This window comes from Triturus cristatus, chromosome 3_1 (assembly GCF_964204655.1).
Source record: "Triturus cristatus chromosome 3_1, aTriCri1.1, whole genome shotgun sequence".
NCBI classification, from domain to species: domain Eukaryota; kingdom Metazoa; phylum Chordata; class Amphibia; order Caudata; family Salamandridae; genus Triturus; species Triturus cristatus.
In genome coordinates this window covers 44,147,255-44,169,060 of record NC_140583.1, presented here as the reverse complement: position 1 = coordinate 44,169,060, position 21,806 = coordinate 44,147,255, and the positions used below count along the sequence as shown (strand labels likewise).

Genomic DNA, 21,806 nt, shown 5'->3' with positions numbered 1-21,806 from the left:
TCCATTTAGTGACTCAAGAGATTATAGACTGGTAAAATAAGCTGCTTTACATTCCTTCAAGACTTAGCCTGAAGGCTGCTATCCATAGCTACCACTAGGATAGCTTTCAATAAAGGTTGTCTTTAACCTATAACCAATAAGGGGTTGTTTGGACTGATACAAGGTGCCCACTATAACTAGTGGACAGTATATATCAGGCCAACTTCATTACACTATCCACCTGGTGGAGATCTCTAGAATAAGCGTATCCCCCACATAGGCAGATGCACCTTCAACACAACTCGTGCAAGCCACAATGTTTTTAGCCCACTCTGCATTTTGCCCAAGTAGTGAAAGTTTATAATACTCCAAAGTTGGGTGAAATTCATGACGTTTGCATGAATTCCATATGAAATTGCTCAGCTCTAACATTCATAGATGAAAGCCTGTCTCGCCAATCAATAAGACCACTTTTTAAGCTCTGAACATGTGGCAAGCAGATTATACACTGAACTCAGCATGGCAATTAACCTATTAAACTATCATACAACATCCGAAAGATTCTGACAAGTAAGGCAAAGTGTGCAGGAAATGCACAACGAGTGAGAACTTAGAACAGAAATAACCGTATTTTGAACACCTTGTTGGAGAGCTGTAGCTTGACTATTTAGTAAAGTACTAAAGTATCTGTTTTGTCTGTATGCTTCTGCTGATAAACAAAATTAAAAAGAAAAAAAAAGAACAATGTTAACTGTTCTCGTTTTATAAGTAGTCTTCTGACAGTTCATACCCATTAGCCTATTCTTTCAAATGTTTGGAAATAAAATCATTTTTCTACCTGGAGAGCAAAAAACAACGTATCAACTATTTTTCACCAAAGTAGAAAAGGGTGATTAAAGTCTGTAGGACAAAGTTGCCTGACCGTGTGTTTAGACTAAGGCCATGCCTCAAACAATAAATGGGGGCTTTAATTAGGACGTACCTTTGCTCAAATTGGAACAACGTGGACAAAGTGTGAAATACACTGCAACGGAATCCCAATGCACATCGGGACGAGCGAGGGAATCATGGGGAACCACGTAAACTGCCTAGTCAAATAAAAACAAGCATTTGCAATGCAATAGGTCTCGCATTTGCAAAAGTTTAAGCTATTGGCATTGTTCATGACAATGCCTTTTTTTAAAATCTATTTTATAAAACAAACACAAATAAATGCAATTATCATTTACAATGCCAATAGCTAGTGTTGCATTATTATTAGCAATGCCAACTGCTCACACTTTTATATTGCGAGACCTATTGCATTGGGGGCCGGGGGAGAATCACAAACAAAGAGTAAATACACTTGGTGCATAACACTATTTGCATATTGAATTCTTCACCTCACACCTGCATTACATACCCAAGTCAGGATGTGTTGCCTCTTTTAACAGTGCATGCTTTTTTGTATCCCTTGACAGCGCTCGACAGCATGAGACAGTCCTTACCATCCCATTAGGTTTTTTTTTGGATAATTTTTGACGTCTTACACCAAGAATGCAGTCGTGATCTTACAAAGACTTTGGAGACAATGTTTGTTTCGTAGAGTGTCTATCTCTAAAGTGCTAACACTCTTTCACCTTGTGTCAGCACTTTCAACCCAGACCTACTGGCATTCTAAAGGCATATTCTCATTTTTGATTGGGTACTTGCTGTAGGTGGCAACTATAAAGACAATTTATTGGAGACAAAATGGTATATCTGCTCATTGCTTATAGGATATCACAGCCAGAGCCTGCCCAGTACCTCTTTGTTGCATTAAAACTCTCTTTCCTCTGATAAGTGTTGATGTTTACAAGATTTCTCCTTCTATTTAAAGGGGTTTTCAGTGTGCCAATGGAGTTATTTTTTAAATCTACTTTTATGTTTCTCTCCTACCTTTTGGTGTGCGGTTATAGTTTGTCACATTTTTTTATTTTCCTTTTGTGTGAACCTAAGATTTGCCTGTTTTACATTTCTTTTCAGGTTGGTACATCCTTAGTTGAGAATAATTTTATATGTGGAATGCTCCACTGGGAATAGTTGTGAACATCCACAAAATTTCGACCTGTTATTTACACTTCAAGGTCCACTTATCTGCCCTTATCCTGGAAACACCAGTTTCCCCATCCTTAATCCTCAATTCACAGTGCTGTAAAAATCTAGTGCTTAATTTGTGCTGGGTTTTCTAGCGAGCGTGTGTTCTTTCATCAATGCACTCTGACCAAAAGCAAGAAAGAAAGGGACAATCAAGAGGAAACCAAAGCATAGGAAGCAATCAAAGATATAAAGAATGGATAAAAACCTGCAAGTGACATTAAGAGCCAGGAGGCGTAGGGTCAAAGAAAGAGTCATTGAAACCATGAAGTGCAATCTGGACTAGGCAGGCTTGGTGTACTGCAACTGCAGCCTTCAGCAGCATCAGCAGCGCGCTCTGAAGAAAAACTTTGCGCCTCTGGACTTGCGTGTTTTTGGTTAAGTAAACACTGCGTAAAATCGAGCATACTCTCGGTTTTCCTCCACTGGAAGAGCACTTTACCATCTTAAACTTCATTTTAGATCACAAATTACTACTAGCCCCAAGTTATGCTTCGGTGCACTGAACCCTCACAAGAAGGCAGCTTTTCCAAGCACTATTATTAATTACACTGTATATATTGCTCCGAGTTCCTATAAAGTCTATTGAGGATCTGAGTAAAGAAAAAAAGTGTCATTATTTAATAAGTAATGAAGAATTCAATGACGTTGCATACGAGTCACAGAGAGGATTTGTTACACAGGAGTCCAACGGGACAATTGCTGCATTCTAGCAGTCAATGGAACAGGCATCAATTTTGCTTTAAAATGAACTGTATAAAAATGTACTTTTTTTTAAAGGGGCAATGCACAAAAATAGAACATTTCAAGCTTGGACATCCACAAGCGATGATCTAACTCCCACCACAGACAATACCAAGACAGCAGCGACATATGCCTTTCGTCTCATCGACGTAAAGCCCGGACTTCTGTTCCAAGACAAAATTAAGTAACAGAGGTCTCCTCCTTAGAGACTTTCAAAGAAGATGCACTAGCCAGTGGGACGTTTTAGAATATCGCCCCCACCTATTGGCTAAAGTAACTTTCAACCAATCCTCTTCATTCAATAAATAGAAACTAAGCATGCTGGGACCTATACGTCCTAGCATGCTTAGTGATGTCAGATGAACACCACGGCTAGATAAAACTCGCACAGGTGACATTTGGCCACTCACTGCGGTAATCTGTGTATGATTCCAGGGTAAAATCACTCAATTGGTTAATGCACTGGTCATATAAATGGAAGAGGTAATACTACAAGTCCCAGCATTCTTAGTACAGCGGTCTGAGAACTAAAACCCGCTGAAAGTCATCGGTGTCACATGAAGCTAGCTGACAGCTAGGAGCTCATAGTTTTACTCAAGAAAATGTTGCCAAGTAAGATGTGCCAAAGTGGACCTGACGAAGGGTGCAGTTCAAAATAAACTTTGCAAAAAGGCCCGGGTACTGATGGACTGTGCCAGAGAGACTGAGAAGCGGCCTCTGAAAGGCCTGTCGGGCTGGGGCAGGGAGACTCCGCCAGATGTCTTTCTCCAACCTCGTCCCTAAAGCCCTCGTGTAACCGGCACACAGCTGGTGACAACTCTCCCAGAACGACCTCGCCCGTGCTAGGCCTGGGCGATATTCTATTTGCGCTAGCGAAATTCTCAAATTTCAACTTACGCGAAATTTGCTGATTTTCGTGATTGGCAATTTCATGTCATTGTTGCCCATTAGATATTGCTCTGACCAGAAAGTGTCTCAGCAGAGTCATTTTTTGCTGCAAATTAGATTTTTTCATGTGAGCTGCACACTCACGTAAAACCAGCCACACGAGATTTGGGCAAGCCACATGGCATATGTAGGGCACCAGGGCACTTCGGAGCCTGGCAGGCCCGAAGCCAACTCTCGGCCGTCCTGTGACGCCAGGCTGCCCAGAGCAAGTGACAGGAAGGGGCAGGACAATAGAAAGAGACACGTGGTTGTAGAGCCAAGGATGGGCCCTATCCACATAAGATATGATGCGGGCGGGAGGGCCAATGCAATGAACGATGTAAATTAAGAGATATAGGTAAGGGGGCGAAGGAGAGGGGGTGGGGGGCTAGATAGAGACCGAGTAGTTCAAATGTCAAAAAAGAAACCCCCTAAACATTTTTCTCCGTCACTCTGTGACCTGTTTATTTGATGCCTCTTTCCTGCAGACCCCCTTTCATTTACGTTCAGAGGGTGTGAGAGTGTCAGCACCGGAGAGAGACAGCTGCAGGACAAGGAAGAGTGAGCAGGGAGTGTGGCATAGGCAGAGACACGAGACTGCTTTCAGTAGAGTCAGATAAAGAAACATTATTGAGTCGAGACATATTCAAAGAGATGATTGACAGAGGGGGTAGAAGGAGAGAGAGAGTATCTTAAAAGAAAACCGCCAAAGAGACAGACTAGTCAAGGGAGAGTGGATAAAGAGCGATGGAAATAACGGCAGGTGCTGATGAAAAAGACGGCAGGCCAGATCAGTACAAATAGATAGCGAAAGAAGAATGGAAAGAGCTGGATAGATACAAAGCGTAAGAGACAGAGTGGTGAGCAAAGTGAGTGACAGAATAAGCAACAGAGGGAGACGGAAAGAGCCGAAAACACATAATTGTATGCGAGAAAAGGGGGGTGGGGGGAATAAAAAGACGGGAGAGAACATATAGTGCCCACTACAAGTTAGAGATGCCTTTCTCATTTGCATAATATAGTCTGCGTGCTCGCCTAGGTTTTTAGTCCGAGGTCATTTACCATATTAAACTCTCATTGCATTTAGATACTCTTGACAGTTATACCGAGGACGAAAGTAATGGCTGTATGCAAAACGAAAGTAATAGCGATCGCGATCAAACCGAAAGTGATCACGATCGCTTGGACGGGAGCGCTGTGTGGCAAGCACGTGAGTGGTGCGCGCGCAGCAGTGATTGGCGGCTGCGCGCGTGCACGCTCACGTGCACTGAAGCTTTAGGCCACAGGCAGCACTTGAAAATTCCTGACTACAAAATGTCTCTCCGAGCCAGCGCATGCGCTGGGCTCCGCGAGACCTAAAAATGGATGGGGAGCAATGAGGAAAGCAAATGACAAACTAGGCGTGGGTGGTAACAGTGCAGAGGGGCAGGGATTTGGAGAGGAAGCAGCACATAAGGCAAAGAGCAAGACAGCACAAGCACTCATATGGAGTGCTGAATGAAAAAGAAAAAAAGTAGCTCCCTAAATGTGAGCAGTAGAAGGATACAAGTCATCCAATCAAGAGAATTGTAAAAAAAAACTATGCTTCATGGGAGTAACAAATACAAGAAGAGGAAGCAAACAATATTGACAAGAAAGTCAAACATTAGCATGAAATGGGCTAACCAAAACCCATTGTAAGTACTGTATGGTTCACAATAGGTCTTGACAACAAACTATTTGTAGGAAAGACCTAAAGAGGAGACATAAATCTCTGACTAGAACTCAATCGTCGAACTACCCAATATCAAAACCAGTTGGATATGAAACCCACCAACATATAGGCAAACAATCTCCATTCAAATGTCTTTCATGCTGTGTTTTCTAAAATGTTCATGTTGAATACCCTGGAAGCACGGGGTGAGGGATATTATACTATACATCCAGAAAGGCCTAGTTGTGGTCAGTTTGGTGAGTGTGGAATTTGTTTGTGTGTGTGGTCCTGTGAGTGGCTATGGAAGTGTGCAATGTGTGTGTAGGTGTGTGAACAAATATTTATGTTATGTATAAATCTGGATGGCTGCAAGTGTATGTGTGTTTTAAGACTTGTGTTTGCATGTTTATGTATGTGTGGTCTCAGCCGGGGTGAAATTTAAATTATGCTACTGTAATTCATGTAATTTGGGAAATTTTGCATTATGCTTCTGACGTGAAATTCTCAAAATGAAGCCATTACACTTTGTTGTGTAAATATGCCGTTATTGACAGTAAATTATAGCAAAGTGCAGGAACAACGCAAACCGTCAGAGCATGAGACGCTATTGTTTGCGGCAAATGTGGTTTTTGCGCTATTTTTTAAAATGAAATGAGTCCTCATGTCAAAAATTGGCATACAAGCGCATTTCACTCTGAGATATCGAGCTAGTTGGCAGATGAGTATACCACTGGTGTGGGCATGTGTATGTTTTTTTTATGTTTGTAAATGTAAGTAGGTCTATGTGTGCGTATCTAGGTGGTTGTAAGTGGGCACGACTGTGCATTTGAGTGTATCTTTATGTATAGCAGGATGGAGCAAAGGCTCAATTCATAGACAAGATTCTGGATGTAGCAGCCATGTAGAAACAGACGTGCCACCATTTAACACACTGTACAGTGTGCGAGAGGCCACTGTATGCCCAGGCCCTACAGTTCACAATCCTTGACTGATAGATTCCAGCATAGATGTGCACATGTTTTCTGAACTCATTTAGGGGCGTGACGCTAAACAGTGCAACAGGTGCAGAAGCACCAGGGCCAGGGATCCGAGGGGCCCTGTGAACTCCAATGATGGCCATATGCCACAATGTAATGAAGAGATTGAAAGGCCATTTTGCATGACTGGACTAGGGACCTTAGCATGTTTGTTACACCACTGGGCTCGATGCCTGTGCTGCACACACATGTCCAAACCAGCACCCGTTTAGCACCAGGCATCTGTGCTCTCCATGACTCAGTTGTCATGCGTACCTAGACTTTGGCTTTTGCTGATTTCGAGAAACAGCATGTCAAACAATTCCAAAATCCAGTAACAAACATAAGCACAGCTTTAAATGCAATTAATATCAGCTCAGCGCTGGCACATGCAGAAGAAGGGATGGCTACTTATATAATGGTGGGTTTAAATGATTGGTAGATCGAACAAATGTGGCTCCTCGTGGGTCGGGCCTTTGCCTTCCTTGCCCTCAGACAGGGCATTTATTACAATTACATATTAGCTGCAGTAGGCAACATTTTAGCTGTGGCCCAGCGCCCAGCTTCCTTTGAAAGAACAAGTGTTCTGGGAAAAGTGCTTTGTGTTATACAGATGCGTCAGTGTCAGACAGGTATCTAACCGCATTGCATGCTGGGTTCAGCCCATCGCGAGGCCTGCCCTGCAAAAGCTTAAAAAGCCTTCTTGTGCATTCAGTTCACAATGAGCACACACGGTTTTGCGAGAGAGGGGACATGTTTATCTATGTTCACTGCGGGAATATGAAGTCCGCACCTTTTATTGGCGTGTTCTCTGACATTTAAGCGTGCCATCGCAGGTCCTACTTTGAAGGTGGTCACGCAAGTGAGACATTATTTGGGGTTCTTACGTGATTCTGCAAGCAGTCTCTCTGCTATGAAAATTGGAACTCTTGTGCTGTGCCCGAGTCAATTGCACAACACAAAATTCGAGATGATTTCGTGAGAAAATGTATTTATTTAGTAAATGCACCAAAACTGTGATTTGACTGTAGTGATTTCAGTGTCAAAAATACTTTCTTTTGTGAACGTGGTGGACGGTTGCCCACTCCCATCACGTGGCGTGAAATTAAACAACCACATCTAAGTCGGTGCCTGGGACCAATAGGGGCTTAAATCAACAACACACTGAATGCCTTCTCACGAGAAGGCCTGCTTCCTGAAAATAAAACGCTGCCCTGGTAAGCACGTGGCACCCTTCAAACCAAGCTGCAGTCGCTGCCAGAGTACCTGCTGCAAAGTAAGGTGGGGGCGAGGAGCTCAGCTCTGCACTGCAGTCTTCCCATTGTGTGATCTTTGGCCGTGAGCCTTGTGCTCGGCTGGCGCCTCGGGCTTGTTTACTACGGGAACACATGGGAATGCAAAGCCATTAATCAAGCAGGGTGGCTCTGTCTCCCTTCACGCCCAGGGAGGAGGGAGATGCAAGCAAAGCATCAAAGGGCTGGGTGAGAAGGGAGGGGGGAATGCAAGGGTCCAAGCTGCGAAAGTGAAAGTAATCGAGCAGAGCATCAAAGGGCTGGGTGAGAAGGGAGGGGGGAATGGAATGAGCAGAGGAGCAGCTGTGCACGTGCATGTGATCTCGTGCACTCAAGGTTTAGGCCAGCCAAAAGACTGGGTAGCACTTTGAAAAACTCACATATAAAATGTCTCTTCGAGCCTTTGGCTCACGAGACCTAATAGTAGGCTGGTAAAACCTACGATGTGAACGCATCTCATATTATAACTGACCAAGGCAATGACCCCAATAGAATAGCAAGTTACCTGTCCTTGTTCGAAACGGGCCGCAAGACAAATGCTCCCGTGTTAGTGCAAGAGTGAAAACTGGGCGTAAGTGCCGTCCATGGTTTTTGAAACGTCAGATTACGTAACGTGAATATGATGAAGATGAAAGACAGACCCAGTTTGTGAGAAATAGCTAATCTACCGTGAGTGTGAACAGAATCCGGAAAGACAAAAACAGGACCGAAACAGAAACATGCCTCGTGATGCGTAGTGACGTTTTCAAAAACATTACTACACACAGAATATACATTCAGTGCCACAGAACCTGGTAGAGTTACAACGGGTTTGAGAGGGCTCCTTAACATATGTGCAATTAAATGAAAAATACAAACACATCCATAGTTGTCATAGACCCGGCCCTGAGAAATAAGGGCCGGTGCTAAGCACCGGACAGCACCGGCACAAATTAAGCACTGCCGATCTCACTTCTTCCGGTATTCTCAAAAATCTTAGAGAAGCATGTTAACTCACACATTTTGAGTTACCTGGAGAATTATAATCTGCTCTACCCAAGTCAGTCGTGTTTCAGAGCTAACTGTAGCACGGAAACAGCCTTACTAGAAATAACTGAACACATTAAAGACACTAGAGGGCATATTCACAAGAATCTATCGCTGAGTCAACGGCACTTTATCGCAGCCAAAGTTGTGATAAATCTATCGCCCCATTCACAAGCTGGTGTTAACAGCCCACAGCACCAGTTTACCCGCGATAGCAGCCGCAAAAAACCTCGCCATAGAGGCCCCCCGCAACTATCGCTAATGAGATGCAGAGTGGGTGTTCCCGTGCCAGAAGCCGCAACAACATCACACCTCAACATTCTCAACGACCAGACAGAACTGCCATAAAAACACAAAACAGGCGATAAGGTGCGTTAGCACCAGGAAATCTAGACCTGCTCTGACCTAGTGTAAAGTCGGACGGCATCCTGCACAACAAACGCGAGCACAGCCCAGGGCCACATCTGAAGGGCAACAGATGCCATGGATCCACCCATCATGTGGCCCGGACACCCAGGAGGGCCAGAACACCCTCCCAACACCACCCTAGGACCACAACCCACACCCGGAACACCCCCTCCCCCGGACCACCACAGACGCAGCGCAGACAAAGACAGCGGACCCCCAGGAAGCGTACCAGCCTCACAGACCCAACCTCTGACAATGTCATGGTTCACCCCAGGCTGAAAGGGACAACCATTTCACGCATCTCGACCATCATCGCCCAACAGCCCTACTGCACCAACACAGCAGACAACCAACATCCCACCCCACACCAGGCTGCTGGCTCGGCTGCACCTGTTGGACCCTGGCACCCCTAAACCAACACCCGCCAGAGTCAGAGGAGTCTCACTGCCAGCCACATCCAAGTCCCTAGCACCTGTTCTGGACATCACCATCACCCTGGTACCCCAGTCCCCATACATCCAATACAATGCGCAGGTCACGCTGGAGACCAAGCAAGGATCATACGCCATAGCAGGGTGCATGCACGTGTTCCACCTCTGCCCCCTGGTGACACAGCACACAATCACCGCAACAGAAATCACACATCCCACCACAATGTGCAGGCAACAACAGAACACCGTGGAATCTCCAACAATGTCGCCTTCAAATACACAGCCAGTGTGCATGATTCCTTCATCCTCCAACGGTCCATCATCAACCAGCGTACCCAGGATGGCAACAAGGGAAATGCACAGCCCCTTGGCAAGTTCCAAATGAACACCCCACTCACCTCAACTCCACAACCATGCAAATCACAACTCTGGCAATGCACACGTCACAAAATCACAACCAACATCCACAACAACATGCCCACCCACCAGACACGACAGAACGACTCATAATGGTTACCTGGCCAAGCCGTGATCATGAGCAGTCAACGGCATGGCACCTCAGCCACACAATAGCTGAATGTAGGGAGAGGTGGCAAACAGGCATGTGTGAAGGATGCAGTAGTACCATGATTAGTAAAGTACACAATGCCAAGAGTGGAGAAGATGTGCTGGACAGACTGCAGTATGCAGCACACACCCATATCCATGGCGACATACACCTCTGGTGTATGGAGTGTAGTGGACAGTGGACGCAACCATGTCACCACAGCCAGTGGGGGACCTCGCGGAAATCTTGCCTGTTACGCCGTCCCCCCTAAGCGTGATCGGAGTGGGATGGCCCGGAGGACACCACACCAGTGTAGGGTTATGAATAAGGAGCACGTAGTCCTGGGCGTGGTCCTCTTCCGGAAAGCCCAACGTCTCTGCCAGGGTGGCGCCTCTCACCCACCATGAGGCTGACGCCGTCCTCTAGAGCGGAGTTGCCTGCGACGCTGTGCGCCTGCCGGACCATGAACCCGTCAGGCCCACCCCTGCGCAGCCAGGCCTCACTGATCACCTGCCAACACCGGCGTGTGTCAAGGAGGGCCCACCACATTCCGGCTCAAGCTACAAGACCGAGTCCTGTGACCTTGGCAGCCTCCTCAGACCATCATGGCCTCCATAACACGGGCCCGCTTTAGTCCTTTTTCATTGACGTACTCTACTGCTGCCTCAGGCCTTCTCCTCGGCCCAGTAGGTCCCATGTGTGAAACTGTGTCCTGAGTCATGAATGGCAGTGACCCAAAATCAGAGCCAATGGCAACAGCACCAGGCCCCACCCGATCAGTGAGGCATAGTTCCATATGGGCTTCTTGAGACACGTGGTGCCACTAACCCTGTTCAACGCCAGCCGGCGATACGTGGTGCCACTAACCCTGTTCAACGCCAGCCGGCGATACGTGGTGCCACTAACCCTGGTGAACGCCAGCCGGCGATACATGGTGCCACTAACCCTGTTCAACGCCAGCCGGCGATACGTGGATGAGGGACCAGGACTACCCTACGGACCAGTAGGTCCCACATCCAGCACCTAGGCGCAAATCACGAATGGCCACACCAGTGGTCTCACGGAGAGGAGTAAGAGGAAGATGCGGCTCAGTCCGGACGAAACCCGGGTCACATACACAGAGGTGTGCCAACACGTGGTGCCACTGAACCTGAACTACGCAGGCTGGTGGGGCCATCCAACCTATGCCGGCGACACTTGGTGAATGGCCGTGCTGACCGCTGCCTCAGACCTACACCACGGTCAGGTAGCTCACACATTTGGGACTGAGTCTTGATTACACCATGGAAGTGAGCACCATTTAAGGTATAGGACAAGTCACTATTCTCACATCGATGTGGTGCCAACAAGTCTGTGCATGGCATCACAACCACACGTCTGTGGCCCTATGCGGACTATTGCTCTCGGCCTACGCTTCGCATGAGTGGGTCACAGATTTGGAACTGAACATGGGTTTTTCAAAAGGCAGAATACATATCATCACACGCACGGAGAGGCGTAAGAGGATGACGCGTTGCAGTCCGGAGGGAACAAGATCATCGTTACGGAGGTGATCGAACACTACCGACAACTGCCCTTGTGTCACTAACTCTGTGCCTCGCCAGCCAACAACATGTGGCTGTGGGCCACTGCTGACCATTGCCTCCGGCCTACACTGCGGTCCAGTAGGTCACAGACTCTTCATTGTGCAATGGCTGAGTTCATATCAGCGTACCGGCATCATCGCAGACAGCATCCCCTCTCAGCCCCGGTGTAACTAAATCTGTTCCCCGACAATCATGTACACTCTCTGGTCGAACTTTGGTGGCATCTGAGTCTATGGACTAGGTGGCAGTTTTCATCCTCATGTAGCTGATACCGCATTGGTGTTGGCAACAAGGCTGTCTCATTCCACTCCTCCATTTGCTGCTTCTGGATAAAATCAAATCTTTCAGCGTCATGCCCTGGAGGACATCTTCCACTTTCCCCCCAAACCCTCCACAACATCCACCTCGGAAATTGATGGTGACCCACTCAGGTCGCATGGCCCATCTGACTTCACCGCAAGTCACCGTCCCGTGGCTGGGTGCGTGTGCATCCGGGGCCACTAACTCTGTGCTGGTCAAGTCCGGGACCACTTCTTCTGAGATATTGAATGGCCCCTGAAGCGTCGGTCTTGGGGTCATCATTGCCATTTCTTTGTGGCCCAGCGCTGTACGCAGCCTCCGGACCCAACAGTGTCCCACCAGGGCTCACACACCAAATCGAGTCCTGACAGGCCCGGACGTGGCATCACCGCAGGAGGCACATGCCACCATCGCAAGAACCACCTCCAACAGCCATCTGCCACAGCCGTCAAGGTGGTCCTGACAGACTTACGGAGTTGCTCAGACCTGTCGTGGGTGCCAACATCAGCCGGATACCCTGCTCAGCACTCCAGGTGCCAGTGACTCAGTGCACCGCAAACCATTGTCTGTTACTGATTGAGTTTTGAGCTGTGGAGCGGTTGTGCAGCTATGTCACCTCAAACAGTGTGGGGGCCCTGAGACATTGATGGGGAAGATGATGCAGGTATGACACACCACACTGCATCAGGTATCTGTCGGAGGGACACAATCCGAGACTTTTTCATCACATGGGCACACTCATCTCTAGTGTCCCATCCCCAGTGCACTGAAACTCATGGACACTTCTGTTTGCATGTTGGCTATCCTCTGGACTTTGCCCGGCTCCCTCCATGTTGCTCAGCAGTTGACTCTTTTATGCATTTGTTTTCTGTTTCCGTTGCACTGGTGTCTAATGTTCAAGTGGTTGCCAGCACCAGACATTCGTGTGGAATGGCTTACACTCACCCCACACACATCCAGCACAGGCATCACTGTACATGTGGCCCTGCCAATAAAGGGGCCAGGCGCATGTGCCAGTAGCCAGTTCAACATGATATCTGCGTGTGTCCCTGTGGTCTTGTTGTATGCATGAGGGCCCTGGGCACTATGCCATTACATTGTGTTGTGTACATCGGATGCAGACGTGTCACCGCAGGCAGCGGGTTGGAGCTTAGACATGTAGCTTTGTCGTCACCCACTCAATTCCTAAGGGAAGTGGCCAGGGCCGTCGTACACAGAGCTAATATGGGTGTGTGACTGATATTTGAGCTCCCCTGCCCTTGGTTCTGTACTGTGAATGTGCAACTGCATGTGTCTCTATGGCAGTGTGGGTCTCCTTCGTGGGGTGTTGGTTGCCCCTGAAGGGTGATGGACACCTACATATGTGTCCTGGTTCGCATTCCATGGTTTAGACCCCCACCCACACCTGTTGGGCCACCTCCTTTTGGCGTGCAGGAAAATGGCATTGGGGTGCGATGTGTAGGTGGGTGAAGTGTTGTGAGCCAGCTGTGCTTGCGGGTGCTTCCTGCTGTGTGGTCTGTTGCAGGCTCAGTGTTCTCCTCTGAGTAGCTTGGCTGTCCGGGTCCTGGTGGGGGGTTGTGTGGGATATCCATTTGCTGCTGTAGGGCGTCGGTGTCGACAGTGTGGTGGTCCTCTCCGGCATCACTGATGTGTTGTATTCTGTGCTCTGCTGAAGGTGTTATGTGCCCCTCTGATATGTGAAAGGGAGGTGCGTATTGACTTTGCATTGACATAAATGTTGGCGAATGGTGCAGGTTTGCATGCAGACTGTATGGCAATGTACATTGTGACTAATTGGGGGGTGCTGGATTCTTCTGCGGGACAGTGTACATTTGGTCTACATGACGGATGTGATGTCGTACGCATACATTTCCATTTCACAGTTTCCGGCTCCGTCAGATGTAGTAGGCATGTTTCTGTGCATGTGCAGAGCCAGTTGTGTCCTCTGTTCTGCAGTGTCGGCTATGCGCGTTGTTCCTCATTGTCATCAATGTGGGTGTGCTGTTCATGCTATGTGTGTGTGCTGCAGTGTGCCAAGGGGATCGGGCCCATGGAACTGGGTGATTGTGGGTGTGCGGTGTGCTACACCTCGTTGTGCATGTATGTCATTGTGGCCACTCCCCCAGTACCCACAGTCCCTGTTCATTGTACTCCCTGTTGATGTTGTGTCAGGTCCTCTTGAGCTGTGTCCATACTCCCTACTCCTTGCACCATCTCCACACTGATGACTGTGGCCTGGGTTTCCTTCAGCTCCTCCGGTGGCACTGGGCTGCCACCTCCTGTCGCCGTTGCTGCCTTCCTGTTGGCAGCGGGATTGTGCCTTGTTTAGGTAGTCACGTCATGTCGGAGCCTTTTGACCTCCTGGATTGGTCTCCCCGGCACTCTGACTGCAATCCAGGTGGTCTGCAAGTGGATCAGTTGCTAGTAGTGCTCTGTCACCTCCGTGACGCTGGTCTTGTTTTCCTACGTCTGCACCCTGTCTTCCTCTCCCTCTTCTCTTTGGCCTTCCCCGACCCCGTTGTTCCTTGCTGGTAGTCTGTGGGGATTTTGGGTTTCGAGTTGGCCCCTGCGCTGTGTCAGGGTGCATCCATGTTGCTACGCGCTTTGGATTGATTTTGCTGTATTTTTTCTGTGGTTTTTATGGTGCATTGTTCCATCAGATGCGTGGGATTTGCAGGCCTGTGACTGGTTTTCGCTTCTTTTTGTACCGCGAAGCAAATACCTTTTTCATTTTTAATTTAATTTGTTATCAAGATTAATCCAAGGAACTATAAATCACTAATGAATATGGTCTGATTTTGAAGCCTTGCACATGCGTCATGATGCAATCCATGTTAGCCGTGAAACACGTTTTGGCATTCCTTGCTTTTAAACATGATGAGGCAGATTCACAAGGAAGTGCTGCAGTGCGGCAACGCAAGCCCTTTGGCTGCGCCACGCTGCGGCACTTCCAAAGCACAGGAATGCGACATATTTACAATAATATGTCACATTCCTGTGCTCTCCCCTGTGCTGGCGCACAAACTGCGGACATGTGCCGGCGCAGGCACCCTTGCACCATGGTGCAAGGATGTCTGCGCCATGGGGAGATTGGTTTTGAGCAGGAAGGGGCACCTTCCTGCACATAAACAATCACTTCAGGCATTTTCCTCTTTCAATGCATGCTGTAGAATGCAGCACGCATTGAAAGAGTAAAATACCAGGAGAAATTAAAGCATTTCTCCTCGCTGCGCCTCGCTACACCACCAGTAGGGTGGCGTAGCATTCAGATGCATTTCCAGATTTACGATTCCTTGTAAATCTGGAAATGTGTCTTGTTCCTTGGGTGTTGCGTGGGAACACCCACAGCAATACCCATGGGAGGACCCTTTAACGCAAAGTGCTGCGTCTATATGGGCCATATTTACAAAGACAGGAAAAGCCACGCAGGGTGGCTTTTCCCGTCCTTGTAAATATGGAGCAGTAACATGCACCACCAGTACATCACAAAAAGTGACGTACCAGTGGCGCATGGGGCTTGTAAATCTGCCCCAATGTAGGCCTGTAGGAAGAGCGAGCAAAGTTCCTTACTGTAGGGCGATGTGGTCAAATTTCCTCAGGTGAGCTGCAACATGTGGGATGCCTTTCAGGTGAGCCAGTGTGGAGTTGGAGTTAATTCTGAGTATGGCATTGCCTCCATCAAAGTGGGATACAAGTAGTACTTATAGTGTTGACCTGATTTTCATTAAGGGGAAGTAGAGTTCCCTTTTAAGGTCTCGCCTAGGCAGCGCGTAGGCAGTTTCTCTCCGAGACATGCAGTATACACTTTAGTGGGGAAGCTTCGTTTAAGCTCCGCCCATCATTTTTATTGGCTTAGGTCAGTAACTACAGTCTTGCAATTGGTTTACGGATTGTTAGTTCCACCTCATGACGATTATGTCGTCATTGGTATCCTTCCAAGGCTACTGGCCCCTTTACTGGCACACTTTGTTCTGGTGTGCAGCTTTATCACAACATCGCGCACGCGATGACATGCTCTCTTCCTGGTTTCCAGTTAATCAGGACGTGCATTGCTTACATTTGCCAGCCGGGCCCGCTTCCACTTTCGAAGCAGGAAGCAGCCCAGACAATGGCGGTTGTGGCGGGAGGCAGAGCTGCTGGGAACTGGCCGCTTGCTCCGTTAGCACTCCAGAAGCACCATAAAAGCGGCGTGTCCCCGAGCAGCAGCCCTGGGCGATGCTGGCTGAGGAGATAAGAGACGGCTCCTCAGCTGCTGCATGCACTGCCAGCTCCGCGGTTCCTTGTGTCTCAGACTCCTCCCCCCGTGGAAGTGCCCACTACAGGTACTGTGTAAAATAAAATACTTTGACAACGCCCCTATTGGCTTTGCCAGTGCTTGTTCCCCCCCAAGGTGCTGAGTCTCACCACAAGCCTACTGAGAACACAAGCCCAGCTAGCACTAGTTACGTGCCATCTTTGTTACTTTCTTCGTCACGCCCGTGGGGTGTTTCCTAATGGTGGACAGAGAATCACGTGACTATGTTTAAATCTCACCCTGGTTCGCTATTTCGTTGTGGGGACTGGTGGCTGCGAATGGCGGACGCTACTTGTGGCCCCGAAAATGGCCTCAGGGGCAGTGGGGAGCACATGGCGAAGAGGTATAGGTGCGTGTTTGTCGCGCCGGCTAGAGGCGAGTAAGTTTCCTCCCAGAGGCACGTCCGCCACTCAACACACGGAGCCATCGGAGAAGGTTAGCCAGGCCCCTGAGCTCAGAGGTAAATACATCCAAGTTTACTCCTTTTCCATCTCCAAGTTTTTTTATTTACAGGGCTGTACTTGTCGGTGTATAACGTCACGTGTGCTATAATAACGTGAATGTATGTGTTCATGTGTACTTTTGCAGACCTTCCAATGCTAAGTCTCCACAGGTGGGGTAGGAGTAGGGCTTTTCAACTGAATCATTCTTGCCAGGTTACAGGCCCGGCAGTAATTAAAACTGACTTTAAAACGCGTCCGGTAATTCTGTGCTCTCTCCCCCGGCCAGTCTTTAACTAATACTCATGTCTGTCTGTAGTTTCCTCGTACACATGATACACCTCGTCTGTTTGCCTGGTGGAAGCGATACGCAGTGCTGACTGGATGCGTTCACTGGGAGGGAGCGGGTTGCCATCCGTGCGCTTCCTTCACAGCAGATTTAACATTATCAAATGACATGGCATCTATGAGCAGATGTGTGCGTGTGATCGCCAAGAGCTTAACTTCGCCAAGAAGTTATTGCAGCGCCAGTGTCTGAATCGTTTTTTTCTGGTTGCCTGTAAATACCACAATCAGTTTGTCTATACTATCTTTTCAAAAAAGTTGTGTGGGGGAAACTCATTTCAGCGGTAGAGTTTTAAAAGAGCATTCTTCTGGAGTGATGGTAAATGTTACTGGTTTCAGTGATTAGTGACTTTGGGTCCAGATGCGAGCGCTCCATGGAGTGCCAGGAGGGGCTTGAGCCGGACAGTCAATTCATATGATGTAGTTCGCGGGATTCTGACTTGTGTCCACTCTTTGGGTGCAGTTATTTGCCAGTGCAGTTTTAGTTGTTGCCCGAGAGAGTTAACCGGAGGCCGAAGAAGGAAACCTTTTTTAAATGCAGAAGGTGTTATTATTGTAGGATGCAGAGACTAGAAGATTCCTTAGTGTGTGGGTCAGTTCAAAGCAGTGGCATTTAACGTCCCGGCAGTGATTGAAAGCACAGTGTATGTACACTGCACCGTTGGCCTTTTAAGGGCGCCGAGTCTGCGAGTGGTCTGCGACATATGGTTTTAAGGTACAGCTTGAAATCACAGCTGTCACCATACCTGTGACCATACCTATAACCAACTCAAAAATAGTTTTTGGATAACTGCAGAGAGGTGCTTTGGCTTTGCCCACTTTTCATTGAGTGGGCAAAAGTTTTCTTCTTCCGTCGACAGTGTTTATACAGTGTTTATATTGCTCTCCTCGATGACAATGGGTGTTCTTTCTCCTAACAAGGCCACCACTTGCAAAAGTAATAATGTGGCGGCTGCTCCTGCAGTCCCATTGGTGCAACAGACTTTTGCCCCACCCAATGCATTAAATGGGCAGGTACTGTCCTGTACAGAGTACCTGCACATCTGAGAACTGCTGCAATCCATCTAATGGGAGAGTCCTGCCGCTTCTCAGAAGTAACAGGTACTGTAGTCTAAATGGAAAATTAGTAGTGCAGGTACTCTGGGCCATATTATCAAGGAACGGCGATAACATTATCGTCGCTTTAGCGGCAGGAAACTGACGCAAAAGGGGCGATAATGGACTTGATAATAAGTCCTTCTGAATTCCCATAGAAGCCCAGGTTCTGGTGTGAACCTGGGCTTCTATGGGAATTCACAAGGGCTTATTATCAAGCCCATTATCACCGCTTTAGCGAAAGTTTCCTTCCGCTAAAGCGGCGATAATGTTATCGCCGTTCCTTGATAATATGGCCCTCTGTTATTTAAAGCACTGACCTCACCTATAATGCCGCCTTGTTAAAACACGATGGAGCTATGTTACAGCTGTTCACCACAAGCTGCAACAGATTTCTATAGCGCGAACACTACCTGAAGGTATTGGAGCGCTTTACATAAGCTCCGGTTACGTTGCACAAGGGCACATTCAGGTACGGGATGCATATAAGATCCTAATGGCGAGACCGATTGGCATTGCCAATGCTTGTTTCAGGAGTATATGCTAATCCCACTCTTTCTTGGTTTTCTTGGCAATGCATTCATTCAAAGAGAGGTCACTGTCAAGGATGAGTTCTAGAGTTTTCACATTAGCTGTCAGCTGGGGAGGAGCTGTCAAGTTTCATCTCTGTTAGCCAGGATTGAACCAGGCTTCAGCCTTTGGTTGCTGTCATAGGTGAGGTGCCTTCTGGGTAGGTGATGAACATCCATTTCTGAATGAGCTTGAATCAAGATCTGAGTCTTTGAATGTCATCCTCTGATGAGATTATGAAGCAGAGGTTGTGTCATTCAGATGGTTCCATGAGGTTGGTGAGGTGGGAGATGAACCATTGCAGGAGTGTATTAGCAAAAGACCATTTGTGTCTTGAGAGGTGCGAATATTGGTATTAACTTTGTATAGTAGCTGTTTTTGTGCTAAAACGAGATCTGAATCTGGATTAGAAACACTGTAAGAGGCTGCTATTGGTGACCTTCTCTTAAAGTTGTAGGGTGACACCTCTTTGGATGGTTTTTGCTATAAAATAGAATTGTGCCATGGGATAGTAGTTGGTAAGGTTGTGTAGGCCTAGGGTGGACGTGTTTAGCAGTGCGAGGACATGTCCCAGTATGAGGTTGTCCAGGAAAGTTTATTAGATGAGGGAGGCATTGACTGTGTTGATAAGAGGTATGAGGACATCTCCCTGAAGGGATGCTGTCTTCTTAGAAGCAGCCTTGAGTGCGCTAAGGATGTCACTTAGACTGATGATCAAGAAGAGATTAAAAGCTGTGCCCTTGGGATCAGAGCAGTATGGGATAGCAGGAATCATTCACGTCTTTTTTGTGTTGTTGATCTGGAGTTTCTTATTTTTTCACAGAAAAAGTGGTCTTTGCTGCTGCATTTGTCACACTGGCGTCCAATATGTCATTCAGCAAACAGAGATGCACAGAAGTCAAACTAGCATCTGACACACCATGCAGTCAACAGAAATACTCAAAGATGACTCTGGTTTTTGGGACACCCTTTGATACCGTTGGACGACAATCACACAGGAGTCAAATCCTCTCATTAGCATATATAGATGTACTTCTATCTCACTGTTGTCTGCCAGTAAATCTAAATACACAGTGGTCAGGTTGATGCCTGATATTCTACTCAATCTTTACTGATGCGCAGAGTTCACACTGTTTCTTCCTATTCCTTTCTGTTCGTACAGATACACAGGGGTGGCCCTGAGTTCAGAGATGCACATCAGTAAATGCACAAGGCCCACACCGGGTGCAAAGGACACTGACTCTTGGGTGGGTTCTGAGATAATAGAGTACAGCCTGTACCTCACCACTCTTCTGTGCCATGCACTAAGCTGTCTTGGTTACATTCATTGAACTTAACGTGTATTAGGCCAATAATGCCATCATTTCTTAATTCAGGAGAGTTGTACTATGTGGTTGGCAGACAGCGAGAGCATGAAGGCTCCTGATAAGAACAAATACCTCAGCCTCCCTTCGCCTTTCACTTTGTTGGCTGTTTGTGATCCTTGCATCACTCTCTAACTAAAATGTTTGTTAATTACATGATTCAATCAACAACAGAAAACAGTTCTCTCTGGTCAGTAGCAGTGATTGGTCAGAGTGGAGGGTTACTTTACCATCTGAAATAAACTCTGTCATGATCCTCACGTAGTCATCGCGGTCACTGCGGCTCTGCTCATGGTGAAAGCCCAAGGCATGGTTGAGCTCATGCTGGATGCTTCCTCTCAATAGGCAACCACCTGTCAGTGATACATTCTGGGGTCCGCCGGACTTTCCCATGTGAGACCAGCAACTAGGACAGACATGGAGTAAAAGAGAGACAGTTCTGAGAACTCCTCACAACTGAGAACAGTGGCCTCATTGAGAGCAGCCTCAGTAACAAAGAGAACTAGATACCCTTGAGACAACAGTATCAGAAGAAGGATTAAAAAACGTCAGACCCACCACAACAGCTGTGCACACTTTTTTCTTTTGCCCAAAAATAACCCCTGCCTTTTTGTTTATTTGGCACATTGTGGGTCTCTTCTCCATGTTTCTTAGGGACACCTTTTGGCACACTCTGAGAAAAGGAGACCACCTCTCCAATAGTCTCAGCATCCTATATCTTTGCCTTCTCTGTGCATGATCTGGCTTTGTGGGTGTTGTCTCTTCATTTTGGGGTGCACAGTTCTTCCTAGAGTAGCAATCTACTGGTCTCACTGTGTAAAGTAAGGCAAGGGGCCGAGGCTCGCGACTTTTTAAAAAAGTTTGTGAACATTATGAACATAACTTATTATAATGATTACTGATCCTTGGAATGTGTGACCCCATTAAATGTTTCACAAACACTACTTGGGCACCTATAGGAAGGGTGACCCATAGCGGACCGCAAATATTTATATTTTAAGAATGTCAGTTTTAAGATTGAACCTCACATTCTTACACAGAGGACTCTGCCCCCAACTCCCACTTATTCTTCTTCCTCTGCTACTCTATGTTTCAGAGATTGAAGAGAAATCACAAAGGGGCATATTATCAAGCACGGCGTTAAAATTATCGCCGCTTTAGCAGCAGAAAACTGCCGCTAAAGTGGCGATAATGGGCCTGATAATATGCCGCAGAGAATTCCAATAGAATCCCATGTTCACACTGGAACATGGGCCTCTATGGGAATTCTCCAGTGCAGCGCAGCAGGTCACCTTGGTGTGCTGCACTGAGTGATGGGGAAAGGGCAGGAAGGCACAGTTTTTAAGTTAATACAGGACATTCCCACTTTTTCTCCGGTGCTGGCGCCCTTTTGGAAGCCTAGTGCCAACACAGGCACACTTGCACTCTGGTGCAAGGGTGCCTGCAGTGTAAGGAGGATTGTTTCAGGATGAAAGGAGCACCTTATCCCACAAAAACAACCCCCTGAAGCTTTATCCTCTTTCTATGTGTGCTGCAGAAGGCATATAAACACACTTCTCCCTGTTACACCTAAGCTGGGGATGCGCAGATTTTTGGCCCAGTAACAGGTTTACAACTTCTAGTAAATCTGTGAA

General features: G+C 47.4%; 1 protein-coding gene across 2 annotated transcripts in view; it reads right to left on the bottom strand.

Moving 5' to 3' along the window:
* LOC146859662 (astacin-like metalloendopeptidase) overlaps positions 1-21,806 on the bottom strand; it is a 298,576-nt gene that overhangs the window by 139,010 nt on the left and 137,760 nt on the right. For both annotated transcript variants that reach the window (XM_085646722.1, XM_085646721.1), the window contains exon 6: positions 20,403-20,578. In XM_085646722.1, the coding sequence (XP_085502848.1) occupies positions 20,403-20,578 (176 nt within the window). The remainder of the gene's footprint in view (positions 1-20,402; positions 20,579-21,806) is intronic.